The sequence below is a fragment of the Cyclopterus lumpus genome, chromosome 16 (assembly GCF_009769545.1).
Source record: "Cyclopterus lumpus isolate fCycLum1 chromosome 16, fCycLum1.pri, whole genome shotgun sequence".
NCBI lineage: Eukaryota > Metazoa > Chordata > Actinopteri > Perciformes > Cyclopteridae > Cyclopterus > Cyclopterus lumpus.
The window spans coordinates 2,596,895-2,608,420 of record NC_046981.1 but is presented as its reverse complement, the minus strand read 5'-3'; the positions used below and the strand labels follow the sequence as shown (position 1 = coordinate 2,608,420).

General features: G+C 45.7%; 2 protein-coding genes across 2 annotated transcripts; both read right to left on the bottom strand.

Moving 5' to 3' along the window:
- Positions 1-1,237: 1,237 nt before the first annotated feature.
- Positions 1,238-3,606, bottom strand: mcl1b (MCL1 apoptosis regulator, BCL2 family member b). The gene is made up of 3 exons (XM_034554497.1): positions 2,935-3,606; positions 2,411-2,661; positions 1,238-2,283 (listed from the first exon to the last, which is right to left on the bottom strand). Exons 1-3 carry the CDS (start codon positions 3,401-3,403, stop codon positions 2,167-2,169), a joined length of 837 nt encoding a protein of 278 aa, XP_034410388.1. The 5' UTR covers positions 3,404-3,606; the 3' UTR covers positions 1,238-2,166.
- A 2,885-nt stretch (positions 3,607-6,491) lies between these two features.
- ensab (endosulfine alpha b) lies at positions 6,492-11,505 on the bottom strand. The gene is made up of 3 exons (XM_034554504.1): positions 11,287-11,505; positions 9,580-9,702; positions 6,492-7,284 (listed from the first exon to the last, which is right to left on the bottom strand). Exons 1-3 carry the CDS (start codon positions 11,341-11,343, stop codon positions 7,117-7,119), a joined length of 348 nt encoding a protein of 115 aa, XP_034410395.1. The 5' UTR covers positions 11,344-11,505; the 3' UTR covers positions 6,492-7,116.
- Positions 11,506-11,526: the final 21 nt, after the last annotated feature.

The following is an 11,526-nucleotide window of genomic DNA, read 5'->3' as shown; positions in this document are numbered from 1 at the left end:
GCCCCAAGACACTGCTGCCCCCCCCTCCCCGCCCCCACAATCCACTTGGGTATGGTGCAAACTGCTCTACGCTATTGCCTCAGCCTCAATTCCCCCAACTGCGGAGCGGCCCGTTCTTCACAATGAACCGTGCCGGAGGTGTGTGTGTGTGTGTGTGTGTGTGTGTGGGGGGGGGGGTAACCACGGTGGCGAGGACACGGGGAGGTCTGCTGTGGATCGTCGCCATGGAGAGGCGCCACTCCATTTCCACATAAGACCTCGCCGAGCGCCGTGTTTGTCCTGTAACCCGAGACGACGGGAGGAGGATCTGAACAAACAAGGGTGCAGCCCCACTTCATCACCAAGGAGCCCCCCCCCCCGATCCAGGTTTGAGTCAGTGCTGAAGACTTTAGGATGACATTTAGATGAAGAGTGCAAAAAGATTATTTTATTCCTATATTAAAATGTTACACGTGAGGAGTCCAGAGCCACATCTGAGCAAAACAACGCCCGGAATAGGCACAAGAGCATCCCACAACCCAATTCATTACAATCGTATTTGTTTAAATAGGTACAGAGATACATCTTCACCAAATGCATATCTGAATAAGTCTTAAGTTTCTAGGTAGAATTAAAATGTCTCAACCCAGGAAGTAAGACGGCGGTGTGCAATTCTCCGGATGTTGTGAACTGTTTTTCACTCTAGTTGTTGCATTCAACACACACACACACACACACACACACACACACACACACACACACACACACACACACACACACACACACACACACACACACACACACACACACACACACACACACACACACACACACACACACACACACACACACACACACACACACACACACACACACACACACACACACACACACACACACACACACACACACAACACACACACACACACACACACACACACACACACACACACACACACACACACACACACACACACACACACACACAGGATGCAGCCGAGCGCTCAGGCTGCCACAGCATCATCAAATTTCTAGGAAACGACTCGAGGCTGCGGTGTGAATAAACATCAAGGGGCGCTATGTGTGCAGAGGAGGCGTCCAACTTCTAGAGAGTTTAGAGCGAGCGCTTCGTTTCTGCACGACACAAAGACATGTTTTTTTATTTTTTTTTTTAAAGACACAGCGAGCGGAGCCGTATCCTGTCTTCTGCAAAAAAAATATCCCCTTCGCAGTGAGACATCAAAAAGGTCAAGCCGTGTAAATAGTAACGTGTTTTTTTTTTTTTATTGTGTCAATCTATACAGCTTTTGTAAGCTTACAACCAGATCTGTGCCATTTATCATTGTCTGGAGGAACAATACCCCCCCCCCCCCTTCTCTTCAACAAACTACGGTCAGCTGTGGTGCACTCGACCAGCACAATCCGGGTCTTCCCCAACACTCAGTCCGTGATCATTTTCCTCCCAACAGACTCAAACTTTCCAGGCTGTCGTTCAGCCCCAAACATTTTTTTTTTTTTTTAAAAGTCCTCATGCGGCCGCGTTTCCTAGTGCAGATCCAACATTTTCATAACAAGGAAGTAGCGCTGCACCTAGAATGCAAATCACCCCCCCACACAACACTCCTTCCCTCAGGTTGAGGTTATGAATGGACTCTTATGGAAATGGGTTTCATTTCGCATTATATGGGGGGGGGGGAAGCAGCTTTCCCTTCCCGCTTTGGCCTTACTTAGAAAAACACACCATCACAGCCATGGAACTATGATATTATCATGAACTGGTAAACATAATGGAGGTGAAAATTAAGCAAAAATCAGGTCACCTGACTGGCCCTTACCGTTTTTTAATTTGCATATATAAACACAATTTCTTCTTTCTTTTTTTAAACATTTATTAGAAAAATAAATTTCTGTCATTAAATAAACCCTAATTGTTTGCACGTCGACCGCAGTGGGCAAAAGTCCGTCCATTTTTCTGTCAACAGCAAAGATGGTGTACTTATTTGCAGCTGGTGGGGGGGTCGGGGGGTGGGGTGGGGGGTGGTGGCAGGGAGCCCGAGAAAGGATGAAAGGAACCGGCTCATCGGCGGGTTTATGTCCATCAAAGTCCAATTTCAATGTGGAGCAAAGGTCGTTCAAGGGACTCGTCCACCACGTGAAAATAAGTCTCTTGAGTGTCCAAAACAGAATTCACCTGATCAACAGGGCCAGTGTCGCCCCGATGCTGGCAAATCCAGCGACGGCCATGAGTGTGTTCCTCACTGTGGACTCTGGGTCCACTACCCGAAAGAACTCCACAAAGCCCTCCTGGAAACAAAAAGAGTACAGTACGTAAATATATATATTGTGTTGCACAATGAAAAAATAACCTAACCCAACCAGTAATTCCTCCCACTCCTTACATCCTGTCATTCAGCCATTAGTCATAACTCACCCATGCATTGTTCTTGACCAGCCAGTCCCTCTGGTCAGACAGCAGGTACGTGGAGATCTCCTGTCCCACCAGCTCCACACAGTTCCCCCGGTTCTTCTCCTTCAGGTACTGACACACCACGGCCCCGAAGGCCACCAGGCTGACAATCCGGCCCCAGTTCGTGGTCCCGTCCGCGAAGAGGCTCTTGGCTACCTCTCTGACGAAACTGGCATCGTCACTTCTGTCGTCCAATGACAATTTGTTGATCATGCCTGAAAGACAAAAAACAGGGGGAAAGACTCATTAAAAAAAGGTGTGAAGGGTCTCTGTCTTGGTACATTTAAAAAGTCACATTAAGTCAATTTACATACAGTGTAATTTGTTTTTAACTTCTGAATTGATTGAAACTGTAAACGTAGAGTGAAATAAAATAGAAATCCCCATAATTAAAAAAGGGGTTAACCACAAGGTGAAGGCTATGAGCAGCCATCAGTGACTTAATGTCCCCCCGACACACACACACACACACACACCTCACTACCTACCATTGTACGCGTATCTATGCTTCTCCAAAACGTCTTTCACGACCCTCTTCATCGTGCTCAGCTCTCTGCTTTCGTGCCACTGGGATTTCGAAAGTCCGGTAAAGTCTCCCAGGAAGCGGCCCATGAGCTGCCTCGTGTCGTTCTCCAGCACCTCGGCGCCCGCCTGGGAGTCCGACACGTCGATCTCGCTGTCCGGCTCCGGGGTGCACGGCAGCGAGCCGCCGTCGTGGTCGTCCGCGCCCTGGATCATTTTCGACGCGTAGCCGAGGATCTTGGGCCTCTTCGGGGCGTCGTTGGACGCCGCGTTGCCGTTGTGGGAGTCCTTAGCGGAGCCCATGGCGACCAGCGGGGAGGACTCTCCCGAGCCGTAGTGCACGGGTCGCTCCACGACTCCATTTTGAGGAAGGATAATACAGCCCATGACTCCAGTCATCTTGAACGCGGCTCGTTTCGTGCTTATTATATTCATTTGGAAAAAAAGTTAACGCTTCACACTGTGTTTCTTTAAAAAAAAAAAAAAAAAAAAAAAAGATTAAAACGGGGGTGGCTTAAAGAAGCGCTTGCTAGCATGAGTACCGGAAAAAAAAAATTACGCTAGCCTTTTATCAGTGCGTTCACTGAGTCTCCATGCCGGAAGTGAGCCTGAGCAGAGTCGCCTTCTCATAGATATCGGAGAGTGCGTCATCACGTCGCTCGCGTCATCACGTCGCCGCGTCATCCTTGCGTCATCGAATTATTATTTTTTTTTTTAAAACCCAACCGCTTTTTCCAAACCGCCGTCTTTTTTCTTTTTCTTTTTTTTCTCCGTCATTTAAATTTTATTTTTTTTAAATAAAGAGTGAATCTGAGCCCTGAATGATTCTTTAAAGCCGAAATTAAATATATTTAATTGTGGGTTATTGTTTTTTCGTTCCCACGGATCGGAGGCGGCGGTACCGGAAACGCTACCCAAATAAGGTCATAATTACAACATGAACATTATTATTAAAAGATAATTACAACAATAGAGGCTTTAATATTATATAATGTTAAAAAAAAACGTTTATACCATGGCATTGTATTTTAGAAGAAGTTATATGTTATGCAGCAGTTCTGGTGGCATAAATAAAAATGTAATATGTTTATGTTTCATAAATGACAGCTAACTCTGACACTGAGTGTAGGCTGCACTGATGTGTCATTTATTTACTACAGTAAATCAAAATCAAAATAAAATTAATTATTAATTAAAAATGTATAAAAATATATACATACACTGCATATCAAACATAACCTTTATATTTCACAGAAGGGCGTATTGACACATTTCCTTAAGCTTAAGGCGGCAGACTTCTCGGCGTCCCCGTCTGAGATATTTTAACCTTTGCTTCTACTAAAACTTTCCACGTTGTTAGGAATGATGGAAAAAGCCAAAACCCTCATATTTCGCTTCACAGTTGAGGGTCACGTGCTAGAAATACATGATTGTGCTTCCCCCTGGTGGTCAGAGGGAGGTAGTTCTCCTTTATGTGTGTCCTAAAAAAAAGAAGATCTAACATCCAACGGAAAAACAACAAGGAGATCGTATTAATGTAAAAGTTTATTTCAAATACTGACAAAAATCCTCTCACCTACTTCCCAACGCAACTGAAACATTCCAAGTACACCGGTACTCTCTGAAGTCTTAAAATCATTCCTGTGTTCTCCAGTCATCCTCTTTTATCACGTCTTTTATTTTATTTTTTTATCACTTTCTTGGAAGCAAGGGGTGCCTCTGATTTCCCTGCAGTTGCCTTGGGCCAGGTATGAAATATACTTAATTATGCGGTAAGAGAACACAAGAAAAAGTAAACAACAACAAGATCAGTTTTTAAAAAGCAGCACACGAGTACTTCAGAGGACACAAGCCTGTCGTTTCTTGATACATTCTGGCACATGTGTACATACGTGGAACCGCTCTGTGCAAAAGCCAAACATCAAGTAGCATTCAAGAACTCCTGTCCGTCCCCCTTTCCTTCTTCTTCTCCTTCTTCAAGCAATCGTTACTTTTTAAAAAGCGTGAAACTGAAACACAACATGATGCCAGACGGTGATGTTTTTTTTTTTGCCAATTGAAAAAAATAAAATAAAACACGACAATGCACCTTTTAAAAAAATAAAAATAAAATAAATGTGAGTAGTTACATCGGAGGTCAGGTGTTCTTTACAGGGTGTCATCGCTTAGATTCGTCTTTGAATAAGCAGCATTTACACGTATTTTCATATGATACAGATTCACGTGGCCTCCTGCGATACAGGGCAGAAGTCGGGAAGGAGAGATGAGAGAGTGAAGAGCAGGTGGGACGACACACGGAAATAATCCCTTCCTGTCGAAGTCTATTTACAAATGGCTGGTACAGAGAAGAAAAAAAAAGAAGCAGTGCATTCATACAACGCCATCACGAGCACATACGTACAGGTCCGTTCTCTATTTGACACGTTTTGAAGCCTCAATGAAAAAGAAGTGAGGTTGAGAGTGCGTTTGTGAAGGTTTCCCTGAAGCAGTATTATACAAGGAGGCTGATTCTCAGAGCTTCAGGAGGTTGAACCACATTTTATAAAAAAAAAAAAAAAAAAAAAGGTGGGATGAGCAGAACACCTGTAGTCACCGTGGTTACCCCGCTGACACCCCCCTGGAGGTCAAAGATCAGTGTGTGTCGGTTTGTTGAAGCGCGGGGGGGAAGCAGCTGTATTCTTTTAGCGTACTTTATACTGTGATATACAGTGTATTCTGAGAGTGGTACAACGGGGAGAAAAACCCTCTCCAATAGAAAAAAAAGATGGTTTTTTGTTGCTTTAATAAGCAGCTTGATTAAGAACCAAATAAAAACAGGTCCCAGTGAAGACGACACTTGTTGTCGTCTATTCACTGGGACCGTTGGTGTGTTTGGCGTGTTTCACTCCGACCCGCTGACCTTCAGCGGTGCTTCGAAGAAGCAGAGAAAAGTGAGACGTCTGAAGCTCGTCAGGAATTACGTGCTCGTTTGTATTTACAGAAGCATATAGTTGCTCTACGCCGGGGGCTTCGATGCCCCCCACTAATCTTTTCAGGCTCATAGTGAACACACACACACACACACACACACACGTCTTGGAGACTCAACGGCAAAGTGTCCAGCCATTACATTACATGTAAATTATTAAAAATAATAACACACTCAGCTGGCATCTCGCCCCGGGCCGCTAACGAGGAGCGAGCGTACGTGGATTGTCGGGACAGCAAAAAAAAAAAAAAAAAAAAAAAAAGGGGAAAGGGAGGAAGCGTGAACGAGGACGCTTCAGGGCTCCGTGCGTTTGTTTCGATTCCTCCCATCACGAAGCGGATTACCGTTAAAAAAACAACCCCCCCCCCCCCCCCCAACATGTAAAATTTATTTTTTGTTACAATCATGCAGCATATTTAGAGAGAACGGAGGGAGTCGAGAATTTAAAGCCACGCGAGCGGAGAGAAAGAATAAAAGGATGCTTCAAAATCCCTGTTTGGCCCGAACTGCAGCGGATGACCTCGGGAGGGGGGGGGGGGGGGGGGGGGGGGGGCTCCGTTCGTCTCCCCCAACATGATGTCGGGGAACACCGAAGGGCTCTTAAGCTCGTCCCTCACAAGTTTGGTATGCCAGCAGTCATTCACATCTCCCACTAGAGCCACCAGCAGGGTGGCTCTTTATGAACATAAAGATCAACGATCAAGGTTCCCAACGCCCTCACACACACACACACACACACATTATTTTGGTGTTATTTAAGATGCAACATTTAAAAAAAAAAAGAGAACAAAAGCATACTATACAGACTACAAAGTGCATTAACTCGTCCCATCCGACCCATGCCTGATGACACGCCTAGTGTGATGCATCTTGGAACACCGGAAAATAAAAACCCAAGACTTGAGGGCGGCGGCGGAGCAGCGTGTCCGAGACGGGGCAGAGCTGTGCGGGGTGGGAGGGCAGAGGAGGCCGCCACCTCCAACCCTCCCACCGCGCCCACATACAAGCAAAATGGAGTTTCAACTCATTCAACTCTGCCCGACATGGTAAAAGCCAGTGGTGCCTGGGGATGAAAAGAGGAGGTAAGGGGAGGGGGCGGACATAGGGAGGGACACGGGTGAGATCTGATGGGGGAGGAGGTCCCCAGGTGGAAGTGAGGGTGCTTCTAGGAGGACGCAAGCTAGCCGGCTAGCTTGCTCGTCACCAAGGAGGACTTCCGCTGGGGCAGGTCCTGCGGCGTGGGGATGTGGTCGCCGGTCACCAGGTTCTTGTCTGGCCCCGCCACGGGGGGAAGCTTCTTCATCTTGGCCTTGGCCATGTTGTAGTCGCCCGAGTCGAAGTACTTTTGCTGCGTGAGAGAAGAGACGCGGCTTTAGAGGCCGAGGAAACGAGACAACACAGAGTTCACTCACAGACGGCTCTCAACGACACCGGTCCTATAGAGGACCCTTCTGAAGTTGGATCTTTTTTTTATTATTATTTTGAGATTTAAAAAAAGAAGCAATTCATTAAGAAAAGATTTAATGTTGCTGTATTATTTTTCTAGTTGAACACCGAGCTAAGCGATTATCTTTTATTGATTCTCCTGTTCTTCTGATCAGCCTCTCTGTGACATCGCCACGGTTACCTGCTGCTCCACAAACAGGTTGATGCTCTGCTTGTTGGTCACATGTTGTGATACACTTTTTATTGAGTTTGAGACAACCAGAGTTCTCAGCATCTACTGGAGTCACATGTAGGAAACACTTTGGATCTCTGTCTCCTCTGACATGATGTGAGTCTCACGCTGGAGACAGAGAGACAAGGAGACAGAGAGACAAGGAGACAGAGAGACAGAGAGACAAAGAGACAGAGAGACGAGACAAGGAGACAAGAAGACAAAGAGACAGAGAGACAAGAAGACAAAGAGACAAGGAGACAGAGAGACAAGGAGACAAGAAGACAAAGAGACAAGGAGACAGAGAGACAAGGAGACAAGAAGACAAAGAGACAAGGAGACAGAGAGACAAAAAGACAAGGAGACAGAGAGACAAGGAGACAAGAAGACAAAGAGACAAAGAGACAGAGAGACAAAAAGACAAGGAGACAGAGAGACAAGGAGACAAGAAGACAAAGAGACAAAGAGACAGAGAGACAAGGAGACAAGAAGACAAAGAGACAAGGAGACAGAGAGACAAAAAGACAAGGAGACAGAGAGACAAGGAGACAAGAAGACAAAGAGACAAAGAGACAGAGAGACAAAGAGACAAGGAGACAGAGAGACAAGGAGACAGAGAGACAAGGAGACAAAGAGACAGAGAGACAAAAAGACAAAGAGACGAGACAAGAAGACAAAGAGACAGAGACAAGGAGACAGAGAGACAAAGAGATGAGACAGAGAGACAAGAAGACAAAGAGAGACAAAGACAGAGAGACAAGGAGACAAGAAGACAAAGAGACAGAGAGACAAGGAGACAGAGAGACAAGGAGACAAGACAAAGAGACAGAGAGACAAGGAGACAAAGAGACAGAGAGAAAGAGACAAAGAGACGAGACAAGGAGACAAGAAGACAAAGAGACAGAGAGACAAAGAGACAGAGACAGAGAGACAAAGACAAGGAGACAGAGAGACAAAGAGACGAGACAGAGAGACAAGAAGACAAAGAGAGACAAGAAGACAAAGAGACAGAGAGACAAGAAGACAAAGAGACAGAGACAGAGAGACAAAGACAAGGAGACAAGAAGACAAAGAGACAGAGAGACAAGGAGACAGAGAGACAAGAAGACAAAGAGACAGAGAGACAAGGAGACAGAGAGAAAGAGACAAAGAGACGAGACAAGGAGACAAGAAGACAAAGAGACAGAGAGACAAAGAGACAGAGACAAGGAGACAAAGAGACGAGACAGAGAGACAAGAATACAAAGAGACAAGGAGACAGAGAGACAAAGAGACAAAGACAGAGACAGTACGGACCGGAGGAATTATTACAATTATTCTCTCTTAGCCCTGTGAGATTGTTGTTGGACTATAACATTGCAGCTTGAGATTCCACTACTCTCCAAATCTACTCGCCTGAAGTCAATTCTTAGTCGCCCCCTTATTGCATGTTTAATCTATGTGTGTATTTATTGAGGAAGCTAGAAAGCTAATTGCATCATCACCTCTGGAGAAAACTCTCCCGTTTTATTATTTAGTTTTACCCGGGGCAAGTAAGCCCTGGGAGAGAGAGAGAGAGAGAGAGAGAGAGAGAGAGAGAAAGAGAGAGAGAATGAATGTCTTAAATTAAGGGTTGGGCTACTGGTTTTGCTGCCATTCTCTATTGTTATGAAGAACAACATGAACTTAACAATTACAGTCGCCCTAAAACTTCCCATCACTGTAGGCGGGGCAGAAAGAGCAAGAGTTAATTTAATTGAATGTAACTATATATAATATATATGACAATTAACTCATAGTTAACTCAAGTTGGTGGTTTTCAAGTAACACATATTGTTCCTGACAAGCGGTCAGGTCTGAGTGTTCATTTAAGTATAAAATTATTAGGTCAAAAACAATTTGATATGCTGCAAATTGCCTTTTATGTATATTTATAAATAATTCAGGCTACCAGGGAGTGCTCTCAGGTGGCAGCGAGCAGGTAGTAAATAAACCACGGTGGCGTACCCCTTTCTGTAGTCTCTTCATCAGGAAGTCTGAGCCGCCGGGCTTCTGGCCCAGGCCGGGGTACTTCGCCTTCAGCTTGGCCTCCTCTGCCTTCACGGGGTTTGCATTCTTCTCCTGGGCGTCCTGTGGAGAACAAACGCACATCAACACTGGACTCCATCTTCAGACATTTGTGTTCTTTTAAGTCCAACTGGAACAGCTGTTTAAGGGGCACCCAACAATTCAAAAAATGCTGCAACTACACAAACACCAAAAGTAAACAGGGCCTCCTCCCTCTTCGTGAAAACCCTGTTCTATGAGGTGTGCTACTTCGAGGTAGCACGAGTCCCAACATGAATGTTCTTCTATTGCAGCCTCATCATAACACACATCAAAACTCTTTAATAGTCATGTTTACAAGGAATGTGCAAAAGAGCCTCATGTATGCATCTGTTAAAGCTAAAACAAGTCTGCACGCGTCTTCTTCAACAAACTGTTACTGTAAATAAAAGTATTCCACATTAGGGGAGTTACACTTTGCCTGCTATATCTAACATGTTGACAGTAAATATCGTCTTAAAGTATTTGTTCTTTTTATAGACTTGTGGGAATTGAGGTCAAGAAACAATACGTTGACAATGCTTTTCCAGCTCTTACGACACCTGGATTGGGTTATAGAAGCCTGACACTGGGCGAACTGGTCAGACACCAGTCATTCAAGTAAATATTGAGGTCATGCATTTGGGGCCATCAGAGCACACCTTGTTTGTGCGCATAGGAAGAACCAAGTGTGGCGGTTGAAATGTGCTCGAAGGACAAACTCCAAAGGCCGTTTGTGCGCTGCGTGCACAGAGGCGTGTACGCTGAGCGAGCAGCACGCCTAGACCTACTGCCACTATGGAGACAAGATGGGGCACTCAGGCTGCAAAGCCTGCTGGGACAGGGATTCACTTTGGGTCTACGAGGAGGAATTCATGAGCTGCTACGCAAAACCGCAGAAACAGATTGGTACCTTTACAAAAGATATTGATGAGGTTATTCAAGTTGGACAGTAATTAGTATTGTTGTGTCCAAAACGACTTAACATAAAAGTGTAATTTCTTGTACTGTTTTTTTAAATTGTTATTATTATTATTATAAATCATTATGATGGTATATATTTATATTTATTATCAAACGTCAGCTGACTGAAGCAGTACAACAACAACAAAAAAGCCTTCACAGCTGAGCTGGATGTTCTGATCAGATGTCAACAGATCATCCAGGTGTTGGACCATCAGCTGCGGAAGAACTGTCACACTGCAGGTGTTGTCACCGTCAGAGGGATCTCTAGTGATCTCTGGCCACGTGCACTTGTCAAGCTAAACCCCCCCCCCCCCCCCCCCCCCCCCTCTGTGACATGTTTTGGGCACCCTGCAGGACACACCAATGAGGCCCCGAGCTGCTGTGGACTCGCCAGCCAATGGCACAAAGGCAAGGGACACAACACAGTGACACACTGGCAAGGGGGGCTTTGTCAGGTGGGACAGCTACGATATATACTTAAATATAAAATGTTCCACACACCTAGCGACTGATCACTATCATTACCCCCCCCCCCCCCTCTCTCTCTCTCTGGTGCAGCAGCGTGCACACTTCACTTGTCTGCTAGCTAGCTGGTGTTCGCCCCTTCTAGCTAGCGGTGGTTAGCCAACAACATTCGTGACAGCAGCCAGGAGAGCAACCCACCTGTTTTTCGTCCTCGTAGTCCACTTGAGAGTCCGAGTCCAGGTTTTCTGACGACATGGTGCGAGTGTGAAGGACGAGCAGAGGGTCCCGTTCGCCAGACGACTCGGAAGAGGTGGATGTACGCGCTACCTGTGCTGGATCTAATCCTCCTTTTTTCTGGACACGACTGCTCCCCAACAAAAAAAAATGGCGTAACGAGATGTGACATCACCGACGAGGGAGGGGTGTTCCCTGCTTCTA